The following is an 18001-nucleotide window of genomic DNA, read 5'->3' on the forward strand; positions in this document are numbered from 1 at the left end:
TGCTGCTGGCTTCAGTGTTGGGGAGTTCGCTGCTCTGGTGTTTTCTGGCGCGATGGACTTTACTGAAGGTAAGATGAGTCCGCTCCTTACGAGTATTCAGGCTCAGTACATTCAGTACAAGGCCTTCATCCTTACCATCTGAGTTGTTCTTTGCTGTAACTTCAGTCTAATGATGGATTTGATCTTGGCTCTTAGCCCTTTTTGCAGTGAAAGTTAGGGCAGAGGCCATGCAGAAAGCCTCTGATCAAACTCGAAGTGGAATGTTATCTGTGATCGGAAGACCTCAAGCCAACTACAAATACGCCTGCCTTCAAGCTAGAGAGCACTGCCTGTCTCTGGGAATCCAGAACCCTGTCTGCTCTGTTGCAAACTACCTCTTTCCAGATGGAAGGGTCATCGCTGGACATCGAGAGGTAAGAACTGTGAAGAAACAAGTGCTTTGTAGGGGTTTTTTTTGTCCAGGAATTGCCTTTTGAAGAATTTTAATGCAAGGAGGCATGGATCTATATAAGATACTGAACACGCGTTTTAGACTATTACAAACTCATGTTAACCAATATTTTGATATGGATTAAAACCAGCTGAATACAATCCAATCCTCACAGCAATGCTTCAGAATCTAGTAGAAAGGCTTCCTTAGACAGCTTAGACAGTTACGCCAACAAAAGCAGGGTAAACAATTTTTTATACCCTCGAATTTAGAAGAAACAATAACTGATCATGTGTCCCAATACTTTTGTCCATGCAGTGCATCTTTCTGTGGAGCACACTTGTGGACTAGATCTTAAGTGTTTAAGTACTGGTCCTGTCACACTGTCTCTATGAAGCTATTAACTGTCCTTCTGTCTTCTCTAGGCACTGGACTTCCTCCAGAAGAACTCTCGCCAGCTTCACTTCGCACGGACACGGCAGCTGTCGGTGAGCGGAGCCTTCCACACAAGTCTGATGGAGCCGGCCATGGAGCCTCTCAGAGATGTGCTGCGGAAGCTGGAGGTGCGCCGGCCCCATATCGCCGTCCACTCCAACGTAGATGGAAAGCGCTACATGCATGATAATCACGTGAGGCAGCAGCTGACCAAGCAGCTGGTGTTGCCGGTGAAGTGGGAACAGACGTTGCACGAGATCTACGAGAGGACTCAGGGTCAGGACTTCCCCCACACGTATGAGGTGGGACCTGGGAAACAGCTGGGCGCTACCCTCCAGAAATGCAACATGAAAGCCTTTAAGAACTACACTCACGTTGACGTTACACTGCCACAGGATGAATGAAAGATGGATGATGCTGTGCTTTGCTAAGCATGAGTATGGCTATACTTAACCCTGGTCCTGGAGGTACCCTGCCCTGGACATTTTAGAGGTCTCCCTGCTTTAACACACCCCCTGCAACTCTAAAAGGGCTGGTTATTGAGCTGATTAGCTACATCAGGTGTGTTGGGACCAGGACCAGTACCAGGGCTGAGAAACCCCATCTACCTTCTGTTTTTTCGTTGCAGCTACAGAACTCTTTACAGAGACTTTGCAGTGTTGAGTTAATATCACGCCTGTCCATGCCCACAAAACTTCCATAAATAAATGGTTGGAGTCATGGTTGTTCTTTAACTTGTGGTGGTATTTAGTTAAGTAACTGCCATAGTTTAATAAAGCAAGTTCTAGTGTATTTTGAACATGTCCAAATGTTTGTGGACACCCCTTCCAATGAATGCATTCATCTTCATTCAAGTTTCACCCACTGCTTTCATAGACGTGAAAATACACACGGACGTACATCTCGTCTAGTCCCTGTGGAGAAATACTGCCAGTAGAATAGGACTCTCTGGAGATAAGCATGAACCTGTTGGCACCTTGCCTAATGCCAGGTGGGAGCTTGAGGGGTATAAAGTGTAGTTGGTGTGGCACAACCGATAACACCACTACCTGCCAGTGAGCTACCACACCACCTGGGATACTGGGGTTCGATTTCTGGGCTGGGTGACTATGCTGTGCTACACCAATAAGAGTCCTTGGGCAAGACTCCTAACACTACGTCTCTGTAAGGCAAGTAACCTTGTAAGTCGCTCTGGATAAGGGCATCAGATAAATGCCATAAATGTAAATGTAGATGTAAATGTAAAGCCCCCCAGCTGTGGAGCAGTGGAACTGTGTTCTCTGGAATTATGGTGCTTTATTCAATACTTTCCGAAGTACCGATTTGGGGAGTTGGAGATGAGGTGGGATGGTGATCGTCCAACATCCTGACCTTACTAACGCTGTTGATGCTGAATACGTTCAAATCCTCACAGTCAACGTCAGAAGTAGCTTTACTAGGGATGCACCAATATTTAAATTGATAAGCTGATATGTTGCTTATACATATTTGTCTATGCTGCCGTTTTAAAATTGATGAACTACATCTACATGAATTATCATTTCAGAGAAATATGCCATTTATTTCTGTTGGGTTACAAATGCCGTAAAATTAAAGAAAAAAAATCAGCTGACACCCCTACTAATAAATGCATTTAGCACCACGTTGCACCCAATGCTGACACAGTGCGCCTGTGGCAACAAGCACGGCCCCCCCCATCCTAAAATGAGGTGTGTGTCGTATCCATTTAGGTGAAGGATGAGTTTTCCTGGTTGTGATTTGTTTGTATGAAATGTGAAAAATGAGAATCTATAGGATACAGAATATAATACAGTAAGATGCCACTGAAATCAGTATAGTGAGTGTACTGTATTTGGGGGGGAAAATAAGCTGCTATGGCGAAATAAGAGAACACGTCTCAATCAATCAGCAGGCGTGGCCTAACTGTTGTGTGATGACAGTATGACAAATACTGATTTTAACCTCCTCGTTTTTGTTCCTGGGACAATCCACAGACACTTTACAGTATAGATATGTTTATTGTTTACTTGCATTTTACAAGTTTAAATTGAAAGTCCAGCTTCCTTAAGTAGGGCAGAAATACCCATCGAGGAAGAGGTAAGAAAACACGGCCCAATTAACCAGCAACAGACCCTTCTGTAAACCAGCAACAGTATCAAACAACTTACAAAAACTTCTGTGTGAACCAGCACTTCGGTTACAGTCAGTTAGAAAAGAATCATTAAAAAATTATTAATATAAAAAAATCTTTGATTTTTACTGAGCCGAAGACCTGCTCTTGACTCTTGTCTAACTCTCAGATGGTTTCCAGGTTGCAGTAAAGGCAGCCACAGCGACCAGCAGGACAGCTGAAGCCAGAAAACACTTGGTTTTGTAGGACCAATCAGGAAAGTGCGAGTTGCAGACCTGTGTAAACATAATAAATAATCAATCAATCAATCAATCCAAGATCAGGCTTTTCATTAATTCTGAATGCTGGAAAAAGATTGACTTTCTCTTACCCAGCTCATCCACTTCATAGCTGTCTGGCAGGCTTGAGTGTGTAGCTGAGGAACCACCCAGAAGGCCTTCAACATTGGCCTGACCTTGGACCACCGGAGACGTCCAACGATCCTGCTGTAACAGTGTTGTAGAACAGCTTTAGAGATTGCTCACTTCCTGTCTCCATAAACACACAGCCATAAAAACAGGCCAGGAGTTTGGAGGCACCAGCAGGCTAGCCAGAACATTAGTACCACCTGCCTAATAGTAGTGAGTAGGTCGCCCTTCTGCCACAACAACAGATCTGACTAATTAAGGCATGAACCCCACAAGACCTCTGAAGGCGTAATGAGGTATCTGGCACCAAGACCAACGTTAGCATCTTACAGATCCTTTAAGTCCTGTAAGTTGTGTGCCTCAGTGAGCCTTACATGCCAATGACCCCATCACCGGTGCATCTTGGAGCACTTTAGGTAGGTCCTGACTACTGGATACCAGAAAACACCCATAAGACCTGATGTTCTGGTGGAGATGTTTTGACCCAGATGTTCTTCTCAAAGTGTCTCAGGTTCTTATGCTTGCCCATTATTCTTCACCTTCATCACCTTCAAGGGTTGACCGTTCACTTGCTGCCTAATATGTAGATCCCACCCCTTGACAGATGCAGCCCCTGTAGATGGAGATAATCAATGTTTTTTACTTCACCTAATGGTATGGTGCTAATGTTATGGCTGATTGTTGTATATATCTAGTTCTACTGGCACATTCACTTGATTAGGGGTCCAAGCACCAATAGTTTCAGACCCCATTTCTTTTCTTCTTCTTCTTCTTCTTTAAAAGTCATTGTAGTTACACTCTCTGACCTGCTGGGTGACGGAGGAGGGTGTGCTGACATGATGGAACTGCTGGAGAAGATACTTGCCCATTGAAAGCTCCAAAGTTCCACACATTAGCATATCTCTGCCAGTGCTGATGTGGTGGCCACTGGTTTGGAAGTTTCTCGCTCCACCTGCTATTCAGTTCGTCCCCGATCTGAGCCAGCTGCCGGCCGACGAGCTGAGCGGCTCTTCCACTACGACATTTAATAAACACAAAAGCTTGTTTTAGATTTCAGTCTGCAATGTTGCAGATGTAAAGTACTTTGTGATAAAGATGCCAGACAGTTGTCATTTGTCAGATTTTTTTTTGTTGTTCTTTAATTTGTAAACTGTAAGTATGTGGGTGGGGTGAGAAGAGCTCAGCTGCAGTTTTACAAGCCCATTTACCACCCTGTTATTTTGCCCCCATGCCAGTCAGAGCAGAGTGATGAACTATGCTCTGACTGGCATGGGGGCATTGCCAATGGTAGGGACGGGGGGGGTGGGGGAGGTTCAATTGGGTAGAAAACCGGGTCCAAATCAGAAGGAAATGATTGGGCTTGTATTTTTATGTGATCAGACATGATCCTGAAACTCAGCACAGATGAAGTGACCAGATGTAAACTGGGTGCAAAAGTCCAAAATGCCATTATCAGCTTGAACAGCTCAGTTGTAGCTAAGCCTGATTTGCTTTTCAGTGAAGAGACAACATTCACAGGGGGTTCACAGTGGAGTACAGTCACTTCCATGTACTGAAGAAAAACAGCTCTATTCTTACATTTAAACAAAGAACGTGCTGCATAGGGAACTCCTCTTCAGTTTCTATGGATTAGAGAAATGAAACTTTGTACCTCATGTCGATGTCAGAGAGTGTGTGATTTTCCACCTCGCTAGGTCCAGCCTGGGGGGAAATGGCACTGCTTGCTTCGTGTGTTTGCTCCACCATTTCGCAATCTGAGTCGAGAGAACATTTTATGATATTATTAATAAAATTAGTCATACAGCAGTGCACATATTATACATCTGCAAACCCAGTGCTTAATCCTTCATCTATCCAGCGGCATTTCTGTAGAGTCTGCATTAACAGACTGTGTCCCATTAAGAGCGTTGTTGACTGGTACTGTGCCCTTTGCTTTTTTTTTTTTTTTATAGCTTTCAACGAACTACTACTGCCATGTAAACACAGAGTCATGTGACTGGGTGTGTCTGTGTGTGTTCTTATTGGAGTGTGAAAAGATGACCTCATCCAACACACAGTCCAGTTTTGTTCCTAGAACTATTATTCTCACTAGAGGTGAGGAGAGCGTCCCAAACACAGACTATATATCCCAAACTCCGTGCCATACAACTACAACACCAACAGTATTTCCTTTAGACTAATCAGCTTTAAGATGAAATATTTAATATAATATTTCATCACTGTCACACAAAATTTCTGTTTGACGTTATTTGACATACACTATATGGACAAAAATATTTAGACACCTACTTATTCATCATTTCTTTCGAAATCAAGGGTATAAAAATAAAATAATAAACGTTTATCCCTTATTTTGGAGGAGCATTGCTGTGAGGATTTGATTGCATTTAGCAATCAAACAAGAGCGTTAGTGAGGTCAGGATGTTGGATGATCACCACCCCACTTCACCCCACCTCATCCCAAACTCCCCAACTACCCCCCCCCCCCCCCGAATCCAAGGACAGGAAACTGCAGCATCTCCTAGTGCACTTGTGATTTCTAGTGAACACCGTAGGTCACTAGCTATGTCAGCTGAGTGTGGACCACAGTGCCCTAACGAGGCTGTGTTCGAAACAGGCCCCTACTCCCTGCTTATTCACAGGGACTAAACACACTAAGCTGTGTGTGTGTTCATTTGCACATCTCTGTAGCGAAATGCATTCATTAGATCAGAGTGTCCACAAATATTTGGACATGAATAGAAGATACAAGGTTTTTCTATTAGTTTGTATGCATTGATATGCCATGCTTAGACTATTCAATCACTTACAGTACTCCTCTTGGTAAAAAAGGATTAAACAGTACCAAAATGTAGGTCATTTGACTCTTTGACAGTCGTCGGACACCACAATAAAGGGGACATATTTACCACCATAGACTAGAACCACTTGGCCTTACCCTTTTACTAGCGTAATACCCAAGATTACGGTCATCACAAGTCATTCTCTGCTTTTCTGGCATCATTTGTGACTGAATCGGATCTGATTCATTCTCTTCCAGCCTCCTGTATATATACTGGATTTATTGACAGCATTATCGGCATTATCGATACTGACACCCAGTATCAGATCGGTGCAACTCTAACAGGCTGTGGGTGCGAGTCAGATAAAAGCGGGTTGCTATAAGGTCAAGTTCACCTTCACCTTCTTCAATATATAAGGAAAGCGAAGGTGAACGAGTAAAAAGAGTCCAGATCCACCAACATTACAGGACTGGAGTGACTGGAACGGGTTACTCCACACCTCTGACCAGCACTTCCTCCTTTCCCTGCACACAGCTCTGAATGATACGCCATGAAAACAGAATCAGCTTCAGACAGGCCTGATTTACAATCAGCTGACTGTAGTCTAAAGGTACGAGGGTGAAAGGCCAGGTGTGGAACAAGTGTAAGAGGCGCTAGAGCTAGAAACAGGCTGGTCAGTTTTACTCCTAGGTGCTTTTACCACACCGAAAAAGGACCCTCGGCCCTCGAGCCTTTGTTCATGTGAGTCTCATGAGAGGTTCTGATGCAAATACTCATTCAAATCAGTCAAACTGCTCCGAGCAGACAAAATCAATACAGTTGGAAAACATGGCATGAAACTGGTTCCCTACTCCCTTATTAGTGTTGAACTAGGTAGGGTGAACTGTTTAGTTTACTAGCTAGCTATTTGGGACACGTCCCCCTAAAACACGACGTGTAGCCATGTTTAATTCTTGGTCCAGGACTAAATTAACCTGCATTATTAGTATAATAAGCAGCAGTGGGCACATTAGGGTGGTTGTTTTAACTGTAGTGCTACAGTCAGAGCCCCTGCTGCTGCTCCTGTTGCGTAGTAACGAGAAACTCGGGCTGTAATCTAAATAGATCCGTAGCTGCCTTTTAAGGGCACTACTTTCACTTGGTGTCAGATTCTGAGGGCACTACAATCTCTCACACTCAACTCGACAATGATTTCTAGCCATCACATTAGGCCACTACAGCAGCTACTAGCCTGCAAAATAGCCAGCGACGCGTACCTAGTGTAGTGTGCTAGCTAGCTAGTGCTAGTGCTTTCTCGTCAAAACAACGCCTGTGTTTTCTAATAAACCCGCCGCCCTCAAACTACAATAACTGGGCTGTTTATGCACCTGGTGGACGAATTAATCATGGTGCGGATTCATCGCTTGCTTGCTACGTTTTATCGTTGTTTATGAGACCATGCAGTACACTACTATTTAGTGCAACACTAAAAAGGGAGTAGGGGTCCGTTTCGAACACAGCCTCGTAAGGGCTGTGTTCCCTAGAAAAGTGTTCCCTGCGGAGTTCCCTAGAAAAAATACGAGTGCACTAGGGGGAGGCTATATATTTCCACTTTTTTTGACTCGCACACTAGAAGAAAAATGGACTTAAGCTCAAGATATGATCACAACCAGTAAATATGGATGGGTTAATGCTAAATAAGGGCCCTTTAAAATATTATTATTATTATTTTTATTATTATTTATTTTTTTTTTTTGGATATTGGTTTGTTTCCTTTAATCTGCGTAGATGATCAGTTAATAAAACACTAAAAGAAGCACACCCCTATGCTCAGTGCCCAATAAACAGCATGTATGTAATATTAAAAGTCCTGCTGCTTAAATAAGATATTTATATCTGGGCCAGTCTCTCATAATCTGACATCAGCCATGTTTTCGCTTTGACTCGATGACAAAGGACAGGAGCGGTTTAGATTCAGGTGAAAATGCTTACCTGAGTTGTAGATTAAACCGGACGCCGCCCTGTAAAACAATCATTTCTATTACACACTGGGAATAATTAAACATTTTAAATTATTATTATTTAGTTTTGCTCAAAATTACAGAGTAGATTCGTGAAGTCACTTACAGCAGCGTCCTTTAATCGTTTTCGGTTACAGGTGTGTGCCTCAGGGGGATTAAACCACGCCCTGGCTTCATCCAGGAAGAGCGTCTGCTGTCCTCCATCAACAGTCCACTAGAGGGCGCCAGCGCCTTTACACCCTCCTGTCCCCATCCTGAAGATGCTCTGATGATTTTTGATGTTTCCACTACTTTCACACTCACACCTGATCCATCTCAGGATCACACATGTGCAGCCTGGTCTATATTTAGGACTAGGACCAGGGAACCCTAGTACATGAGATCACTGAGGAACTTTAAAACTGTGGAGGAACTTCTTCTTCAGGTTTACGGCTTTGAGGAACCTTCAAGGAACCATTTTCTTCTAAAAACCTTTTCTTGAAGCTTCTTCAGAGCGCAAATATCTTAAAAGCAAGTAGGTGCAGGTCTAGATTTCCTCTAATTAAGCAAACCGCTGACATGACAGCAAGGAGCTCCTACCCACACATGCTTTTAATGACCAACTGATGGAAGCTGTCAGGTGTTTGAGGGTACTTTAGGAACTTCTGTAGATGATAACCTCAGTTTGAGAATGGAGATTATGGAAATTATATTTTCAACCAGCTAATCTGAGATTTTAATGATAATCTCAAAGGTTGGTGGTTGGTGTGGCGCAACAGACAACACCACTACCTGCCAGTGAACTACCACACCTTGTGGGAGACTGGGGTTCGATTCCCGGTCTGGGTGACTATGCTGCACTACACCAATAAGAGTCCTTGGGCAAGACTCCTAACACTGCATTGGTTGCATCGCTGTAATACCAGTAACCTTGTAAGTCGCTCTGGATAAGAGCATCAGCTAAATGCCATAAATGTAATGAATTTACCCATGACCTTTCTATTTGACCTCTACACAGAGAGGAAGATAAAGCTGCTTCAGCCCAGCAAACATTATGATTGTACTCCTTTACACGAGAAAATTACTACAGCCAGGATCTCATGTGAAGGCACGCTCGTCAGAACAGGCATTTTGCATGCATGGAACTACATGCAATTTTGCTGAATTGCCCGAAGGTCGTCATAATGCGGAAGACAAGCGTCCAGGCTTTTTTCTGTCCTGCACCAAAGTGGTGGAACGAGCTTCCCCTGGGTGTCCGAATGGCCGAGTCGCTCGCTGTCTTCAAACGCTGACTGAAGACCCACCTCTTCTGAGAGTACTTGGACGATTAGAGTACTATGGTCACCTTTTTATCGTCTTGTGTTTAGTAGAGTCTAAAGCTTAGAGGTATCCTTTGAATTATTGGTCTATTCTAACTAGCTGAGGTTTGTCTTGGGTAAATAGCAAAGCACTTTGTAAGTCGCTCTGGAGAAGATGATAATGTAAATAATGAGGTTGGGACAACCTTGTGACAATGCTGTGATGTGTTTGCTGGGAACCTCACTGACCTACAGCGATATTCACCCCACACACACCTCAAACTCTGAAGCACTGAGTGTTATAAAGCTATAATTTAGTAAATCTTCGGTGGTTCAGTTCTGTGCCCCCTTTTCCTGTGTGTCTGAGTGGGTTTGTCGTGCTGTTTTGGTAGAGTTAGGCCTGCAGGTGAAGCAGGCCTCGCGTTACAGCTGCAAGGCTGCTAGGCTGCAAGGCTGCTAAGGCTGCAAGGCTGCAATGCTGCAAGGCTGCAAGGCTGCTAGGCTGCAAGGCTGCAATGCTGCAAGGCTGCAAGGCTGCTAGGCTGCAAGGCTGCTATGCTGCAAGGCTGCAATGCTGCAAGGCTGCAAGGCTGCTAGGCTGCAAGGCTGCTATGCTGCAAGGCTGCAAGGCCGCTATGCTGCAAGGCTGCAAAGCTGCTATGCTGCAAGGCTGCAAGGCTGCAAGGCTGCTAGGCTGCTTGGCTGCAAGGCTGCAATGCTGCAAGGCTGCTATGCTGCAAGGCTGCAAGGCTGCTAGGCTGCAAGGCTGCTTGTCTGCAAGGCTGCAAAGCTGCAAGGCTGCAATGCTGCTATGCTGCAAGGCTGCAAGGCTGCAAAGCTGCAAGGCTGCTAGGCTGCAAGGCTGCTAGGCTGCAAGGCTGCAATGCTGCTATGCTGCAAGGCTGCAAGGCTGCAAGGCTGCTATGCTGCAAGGCTGCTATGCTTCTATGCTGCAAGGCTGCAAGGCTGCAATGCTGCAAGGCTGCAAGGTTGCAAGCTGCTAGGCTGCAAGGCTGCAAGGCTGCAAGGCTGCTAGGCTGCAAGGCGGCTGGGCGAGTCGTCTCTATGGCAACGCACCCAAACATGTCTACAAGGCTGCTAACACAGGGAGCAGCTCTACGATGGAGCCGTTACCAGCTTCGTATTATGGAGAAATTAACCAATACAACCCGGTTATATCTTCCTTAGAGAAAGACCTAAAAGAGCTCAAATTACTCATGAAGAAAGTTCGAGAGTCGCCCATCTTCAAGCACTCGTCTTACTGCAGAGGGTGAGATAATACTGCTGGCTATAGTGCTATAGTGCTATAGCTAGCTAACTAACATTTTGGGCAGATATTATGACTTAAAAATAATATAAGCAATTAACTTTATGTTTGGCAGGTCCATGAAACTGTTCGATATATGGAAAAAATACCAGCCACGTCTTCCCTCTCCTTATTTTGAGGAGTGCCTGCTGCAGACTGCAGATTTCCTGTATGAGAGTAAAGTAAGTCCTCCCATCTTTTTAAGACAGGTGACCTTAAACTACACCACCAGCCAAAAGTTTGAGAACACCCTCAGTATTTTCAGTAGCCTGCTGGCAGTGCTGCATGGCCCAGGCAAGGCTGCTTTTCTGATCTGACCATCTTAGCAATCTGTTGCAGCCGTCAAACCTGCAGCTCCAGGTCCTCTCCTCACAGTTAAAGCTGGGACTAGGTTCAGAGTTAAGCTGTCATGTAAGCCGTCTATCCCAGCACAACACTGCTGACTTGGATTGGGTTCTGATGCTGTTGTGGATTTGGGTCCGTCAGACCTCCCGCTTCCTTCCAGGTCTCTTCAGTTTTCTCTTCAGAGTCCTGTACTCGCCACACTCACCACACTGGCTTTGTCTGTAATTTCTGTAAAGGAACGATTTACAAGGTTATTACGTTAGAATACTTGATCCTCTAAAAAGCTCTGGACCTTCACTTGTTGGCTTACCTGTGTACCATGAGGCATCTTGATTGTAATGACTTAAATGTCAATAAAAGCCAAGGAAATTGGGGGTGTTCTGAAACTTTTGACCGGTACTGTATTTCTTATTTGACATAAACAAAAGATTACTAACTAGTAATCTACCAGTAGTTGCTTTCAACAGTCTGTATTATAATCATTTCATTGTGTGTGTGTGTGTGTGTGTGTGTGTGTGTGTGTGTGTGTGTGTAGTTCTACAGACTGGCACAGTGGCAGGGCTACAGCCGCTATCTGCACAGATTCTGTGCTGCTGGCTTGGAGAGCATCAAGGATGTGGAGCAGTTCAAGCAGTCTTTCTTTCCAGAGGGTTTTGATACTGAAGGAGCAAAGCTAACGGTAAGAGACCTTATCTTGAGACTGACCTGAATCATATCTGATAACTATAACACAAAAATCTGAACTGCTCCAAAGTAACCAGATTCACCCACCAGGTTTTTAAACGTAAAAGTCTACAAATATATATAAAGTGACTTACTTACTTACTAAATACTAAATGGTTCTTTACCTGGTTAAAGGCTTCTTTGGACTGGTTGAAAGATAAAAATATGTAAAGCGAATACTTGTTTCATAAAGAATTTGAATTAAGTTAAGTAGCCCAATTTCAACCACTTGTCTTATTCCAGAGGGTGAGATGATATGACGTTAGTCTGATACTGGCTCTGAAGGAGTAACTTTAGCTAGAATACTTTTGGTAAAAGCTTAAAAGTGAACTTTGTGTTTGTCAGGTCCATTAATATATTCAATATATGGAACAAATGCAACCAAATAGAATATACCAACCAAATGAAACCAAATAAGGGTTACATTTTCTACAAAATTCTACAAGATCTGTAATGTGAATAATTAAGAAATTAATAAAGAATTCTAACCAAATTAAACACTATTTCACCCCTGTCAGAGGGTTATATCAAATATTGTTTTTAGTAAAATATACTAATGGACCAGTAAAATTGACTATTTCTGATGTATTTGTAAAAAAGGGATGCATAAACATGACCACAAAATATTTCTGCAGTTGTAAAATATATGCAGTAAAAGCTTTTTTATCTTTGAATTTATTTTGTTAACAAAAGTAGTGCCTATTTTACTGAATAATATTAAAATTGACCAGAAAAGCCACTCCTTGCACCAGTCACTGTCTGTAAGAAGCTTTCTTTGGTTTTCACCCATTTCCTAAAGATGCCATTTACATTTAAGGCATTTAGCAGACGCTCTTATCCAGAGCAACTTACAAAAGTGCTTCTGTATTAGTAAAGATGAGGATGCATAGATAGCTTAGCTTAGATAATACTTAATATAAAAACCAGTATGGAGACCATAATACTCTGCACTACATTTCGCCCAAATACTCTTGGAAACGAGCGACTCTGCTTTGAGCTTCCAGTTTGAACACCCAGAGGCAGTTCGTTCTACCACTGCCAGGACAGAAAAAAGTCTGGATGCTTGTCTTCCATGGATCTTTAGGGATGACGAGTCATGCCGAGCCGTACTTAAGGCTCAAATGGCTCTTGGTACTGATCGGCTTTTGACCACTGCCATCAAGTACAGAGGGGCTGGTCTTTGGGCAGCAGCTATAGGAAGCCATAGTACATTGTACCATGGTACGTGAATTGGCAACAATAACAGTGCCCCTAGGTAGAGGTTTTTGAGGTGCCCTGCGATGGACAGTTCAGAGGGTACTTCTGTCTTGTGCTCAATGATTCCAGGTACCCGCTGTGACCCTAACCAGGAAGAAGTGGATAGAATAGTTTTAACCTTCCCAAAATGCTGCAGTTCAATTGCCACTGTCATATCCACTTATCACAGAGTGCACCACTCAGCATGCCAGGCCTAATTGATGGCGGATGACTGAATAATGAACTGTGTGTATATATATATATGTGTGTGTGTGTGTGTGTGTGTGTTTTAGTTTCGTGCTTTGCAGGGAACGTGTCTGTGTGATTTTCACCTGGCGCGAGAGAGCTACAGCCATCTACATCAGACAGGGGTGCAGAAGCTGCTCGCCATTCTGACGTTTTTGCGCATCATGATGCAAGCCATTCTGCCCCACGAGGGCCTGTGCTGGTTGTTGTACAATGGTAAGGCAACTGCAACTGCATTTCTCTCTGAAATAAAATGATATAACATTGCATGATCTGGCTGTGAGAGTGCTTTTGTTATCCCCTCAGGCTCACTGCACATATACAACATATGCAGGTTCCTGATGTCAGTGAGCCATGCTGCAAAGGTACCCAAACATCAGTGTTTTCAGTGACAGCAAATCAGCACGCCATGCAGGATTGTGCTTGCTCAGACGATGTTCATTCATGGTGCTTTTTTGCTTGTCAGGCTCTAGAGTACCTACTATGGGCTTGCGTGTGTCTGGAGCTGTCTGTTCCACTGCTGACGCCCAGGTTCCTGCCCTGGAGGGCCACGCTCTACTGTGCTGTGTGTGAATGTTATTATGATGGCCAGGCTGCAGTTCAGGCAGAGGTCAGGAGCTTGAAACCTCATTTACACTTTGTAAAAAAAATATTTAAAAGACACTAAGGTCTTTACTCGAAGCATAGAGTTATTATTAATGTTGTGACATAGTTCCTCACACAATGACATATGATTTAAGGTCTGGATATCTGGCATTCCTCCATTCCTGTAACACAACATTAACATTTCATCAAATTAAGAGTATATAATTGATACTTACAAACACAGATGTGCTTTAGGATTTTGTCTCAGTTGTATCTTCTTCTTAACAGGTGTTTGCTAGACGAGCTCTTGGTAAAATAAGTAAATTGGCAGAGCTGGAGGACTTGAGCGTCTCACCATCATCTGCTGAAACTCAGCGAGCCTTCAAAGAAGCCACTATAAAAGTATGTGTGAAACCTCCAACCTGATAAAGCAATGGAGTGTAGGTGTTGGGAATTTGGGGATTCTGAGACCTCTCTGGTGAGCATGTGTAAGTGCACCCAGCATGCGGAAGAGTACTTTTAAAACATGCATTGTGTCTCCTTTTAGAGAGGATGAATCTGATCATTGCAAGTTTGCCTTTATTCATTCATTCAGTCGGTGAAGTAGTTCAGAGGGCAGAATTTTTGCCACTTGTCAGAATTAATAGCCTAATAATTGCATTTTGTTTTTTTAAAAACATTTAAATGCACATATTTCTTCCTGGTTTTAGCAAAGGACATATGAGCACTAATTCTAATCTAATGATTCTTTGGTTTGACAGTGGCTGAATGATTAAACAAGGACTGAGTTGACATTTTGATATCTCCATGTTCGCAGTAGCCATTCTGTTTGAATCAGCATCATTAGCTGTGCCACGGTTGCTCAGATGACCAGCAAATGGTGCCGGGTCCTCTTTCAGAGGTTGTGCATGTGACATGGGCAGAAAAGCTCCTGCAAAAACCTTCAGTTTAAACAAAGACAGTGTTTTACATTCTGCCTCTTACTACCATGCTATACTGAAGTTTCCCTATGCTTTTTATTATACTGCCTCTCTGTTGGGTTCAGCTTGCAGTGATGGTGTTTAAACGATCAGTGTATGAATCTCGGAGGAAACCCAAAGGACCTTTCAGGGCTGAACAGAAGAGCAGTATCAAAGAAGGTCACAATGTGAGTGTTGTTTTATCTGGCATCTTAGATTTCCCTGTATGTACAGTTGGAATCAGAATGATTGAACCTTCACTGCAAATCAGATTACTTAGCAAAATGTCCAAACTTTCATCTGTTTGCAATAAACTAATCAAACAAGAATAATTTAAATAGCTTAACACAACCAATAGAACAAGTGCTTTCTCCACATTCAACACAAAATGCCACTTTAATGACGACTGCAGTCTCAGAATTATTCAACCCTGCATGATGAGCATCTTTAGTACTTAGTAGAGCATCTTCTGCTGCAAACATGATGCATAGCCAGATGCCAGCTTCTGGCAGTGTTCATGAGGTATCTTAGCCCATTCCTCATGTGCAGTGGTCTTGGGTTTGCTGCTGCAACAACCTTCTTCAAATCCCACCAAAGATTTTCTTTGGGATTCAAGGTAGGCAACTATGATAGCCACTCCAGAATCTTCCAGGACGTCTTCTGAAACCACATTTTTGTAGACTTTGAGGTATGCTTGGGATAATTGTCCTGTTGGAAGGTCCAGTGACACCCAAGTTTCAGCTTCCTCACAGAAGGCATGACATTTACTTCTAGAATTTCCTGCTACTGGATTGAATCCATGTTGCCCTCCACACACTGCAGGTTTCCAGTGCCAGAGGAAGCAAAGCAGCTCCAGAACATCACTGAACCACCACCATGCTTCATTGTAGGCAGAGTATTCTTATTTGGGATTCTGTTGAATTTTAGTGAATGGAGACCATTGCCCATGAGGAATGGGCTAAGATTCCTGAGGAACACTACCAGAAGGGCTGGTGTCTGGCTATGCATCACATTTGCAGCAGGTCATAATGGCAAAAGGGTGCTGTAGTAAGTACCAAAGAGGCTTGTCATAAAGGGGTTGAATAATTCTGAAACGTGGCATTTTGTTGAATTTGGATTCACGTTATATTATATTGGCTATTTAAATTGTTCTTGTTTGATTGGTTTACTGCAAACAGCTGAAATATTGTAAATGCAAGGGGGGGGGGTAAATCATTTTGATTACAAATGTATTATGTAAAGCTATGAACGCTTACACCTTAAGATTCCATGGCCGCGGACGCTGACCGAGCGGATCCTGATGGAGCTATTTGAGGGAAATGCTGCTCAGTTCCTGGCAGTGCTGGAAGCTCTTTGGGACAGTTCCCGCAGACCCCTACACACAGGCATTTCTGATAAGCCTGAGGAAGTGGTGATTGAACTTATGTCAGCTGGCCTTAGCATACTGTCTGGTACGTCTCTCTATCTACTGTCTGCTTTGGCTTAACTTGTTAATAGATGTTCATATACCTTAAAATGTTAGGGGGGGCTTTGTAAACATATCCATATAATCCACATTATATGTTAGAATTTACTCTATATAGAGTATAATGTGAACTGCATGCACAAGGAAGGTGTATCTTAACTATGGATATTACGTAAAAGGGACTATAGTGTATATAGACATACACACATCTAGATAAGTACAATCCTTATTGCCAGGCACTTATATGTGACATACAGCATTAAGGGAACACCAACATGAAGTGTCATAGTAAGGTGTTGGGCCTCCACAAGCAGCCAGGGCAGCTTCAGTGCATCTGAACTTATCACTTTATTACTCAGATGTGCATTCATGTTGGTAACGAGGGGTTTGTGTTTTGGAACCCTACTTTAATATTCTTGTCTATGTAGTCATCTGCTTTATGTAGTTCTTGCTGCTTGACTTTAGGGAATGGAGGCTCCTCAGATAGAGTCCGTAATGACAGCTTACCTCCCTCCTTGAACGCCATCACTCCTACTTTCACAATCATGGAAATGGCAAAAGCTGGTAAGTTTCCTGTTTTTTTTTATTGGATCTGTGGCTTGTGCTTACTTTATTATGAATATGCTGTATAAAACCTACTGATTTATGTTGCATAGGGGAGAACCAGATCTCTGTGGATGCTGCTGTGAAGTTTGTGAAGCTGCTGTTCACATACGAACAGTGGGACACGTTTTGCAGTCTGTCAAAAAGCCTTGTGACACTTTTGTCTGTAAGTCAACTGTTAACAAAAATCAATCTGTGGACCAAAAGGAACATCTGTCATATTCATTGCATTCAGAGACCTTTTCTGCTTCTTTCTGGCAGAACCTAGAGGTACGTTGCTTCCGGAAAGCTGAGTTAGACCTTACCCTGCTGGAATCCTTGGCGCACCTCATATCCACTCACAAAGTCAAGCTATGCACCAAGGATGTCATGACTGAGGCTCTGGCTGGTACACACACCCTACTTTCCCATTAAAACAGTATTTTACAACAACCACTGTAACCCAGTTGGGATAGATCACCAAGACCTGTTGGGTGCCCAGAATTAGATTCTGGAGCTACATGGCTAATGTTGCTAATTCATTGCTGGATGTTCAAGAGAATTAACAGTTAGCGCTCTCCTTTATACGCACTGAGCTGTGCTATAACGTTATGTTTACAGCAGTTGTAGATGTAGTTCTAGCTTTACGAGCTAGCATTCATCCTCATGTTAGTAGCATTGTGTGATAGGAGAAGATCTAGCTAGTATTATACAGCTCACATTTGTACCCTAACATTAAAGCCTCAAAATTATTATGATGCTCCCTTGACTTGTAATAATGAAGATAGCGCCTTTATTGCTGTATATGTAACTTTGCTGGAGCTGCATTAAACCTCTCACGCGAGAACTTCTTAACAATTATGTAACCCGGGTCATATTTCTATAAAATCCTGTAATATTGCTCTTTCACTTTAAATGCTGTGTAAGGTGTGTCCTTTATGGGTGGCTCATACAGTTTGCCTGTATGTTTGTCTTGAGATACGGGTGAAATTGTGTAAATTAGATGAACAACCATCTTCCCGTATGAGAGATGGTAGCAGCTGTTCTCCATTGTGTTGCATCATTTATCCCCCCCACCTTTATTTCTGTCG

General features: G+C 43.2%; 3 protein-coding genes across 3 annotated transcripts in view; 2 read left to right on the forward strand and 1 right to left on the reverse strand.

Annotated features, from left to right (window-relative positions):
* mcat (malonyl CoA:ACP acyltransferase (mitochondrial)) overlaps nucleotides 1-1585 on the forward strand; it is a 4414-nt gene extending 2829 nt beyond the window's left edge. The window contains exons 2-4 of the mRNA XM_072673969.1: nucleotides 1-68; nucleotides 196-413; nucleotides 856-1585. The exon at nucleotides 1-68 is cut by the window's left edge and continues 20 nt beyond it. Coding sequence (XP_072530070.1) covers nucleotides 1-68; nucleotides 196-413; nucleotides 856-1269 — 700 coding nt within the window. The 3' untranslated portion in view covers nucleotides 1270-1585. The remainder of the gene's footprint in view (nucleotides 69-195; nucleotides 414-855) is intronic.
* A 1295-nt stretch (nucleotides 1586-2880) lies between these two features.
* bik (BCL2 interacting killer) lies at nucleotides 2881-8333 on the reverse strand. The gene is made up of 6 exons (XM_072673970.1): nucleotides 8293-8333; nucleotides 8158-8186; nucleotides 5055-5157; nucleotides 4269-4418; nucleotides 3367-3481; nucleotides 2881-3271 (listed from the first exon to the last, which is right to left on the reverse strand). Exons 3-6 carry the CDS (start codon nucleotides 5147-5149, stop codon nucleotides 3155-3157), a joined length of 477 nt encoding a protein of 158 aa, XP_072530071.1. The 5' UTR covers nucleotides 5150-5157; nucleotides 8158-8186; nucleotides 8293-8333; the 3' UTR covers nucleotides 2881-3154.
* Nucleotides 8334-10559: 2226 nt separating this feature from the next.
* Nucleotides 10560-18001, forward strand: part of cfap54 (cilia and flagella associated 54) — a 32399-nt gene continuing 24957 nt past the window's right edge. The window contains exons 1-12 of the mRNA XM_072673144.1: nucleotides 10560-10733; nucleotides 10846-10951; nucleotides 11650-11793; nucleotides 13367-13535; nucleotides 13626-13684; nucleotides 13786-13929; nucleotides 14193-14306; nucleotides 14950-15051; nucleotides 16128-16314; nucleotides 16794-16892; nucleotides 16985-17097; nucleotides 17193-17319. Coding sequence (XP_072529245.1) covers nucleotides 10585-10733; nucleotides 10846-10951; nucleotides 11650-11793; nucleotides 13367-13535; nucleotides 13626-13684; nucleotides 13786-13929; nucleotides 14193-14306; nucleotides 14950-15051; nucleotides 16128-16314; nucleotides 16794-16892; nucleotides 16985-17097; nucleotides 17193-17319 — 1513 coding nt within the window. The 5' untranslated portion in view covers nucleotides 10560-10584. The remainder of the gene's footprint in view (nucleotides 10734-10845; nucleotides 10952-11649; nucleotides 11794-13366; nucleotides 13536-13625; nucleotides 13685-13785; nucleotides 13930-14192; nucleotides 14307-14949; nucleotides 15052-16127; nucleotides 16315-16793; nucleotides 16893-16984; nucleotides 17098-17192; nucleotides 17320-18001) is intronic.

This window comes from Salminus brasiliensis, chromosome 2 (assembly GCF_030463535.1).
Source record: "Salminus brasiliensis chromosome 2, fSalBra1.hap2, whole genome shotgun sequence".
NCBI lineage: Eukaryota > Metazoa > Chordata > Actinopteri > Characiformes > Bryconidae > Salminus > Salminus brasiliensis.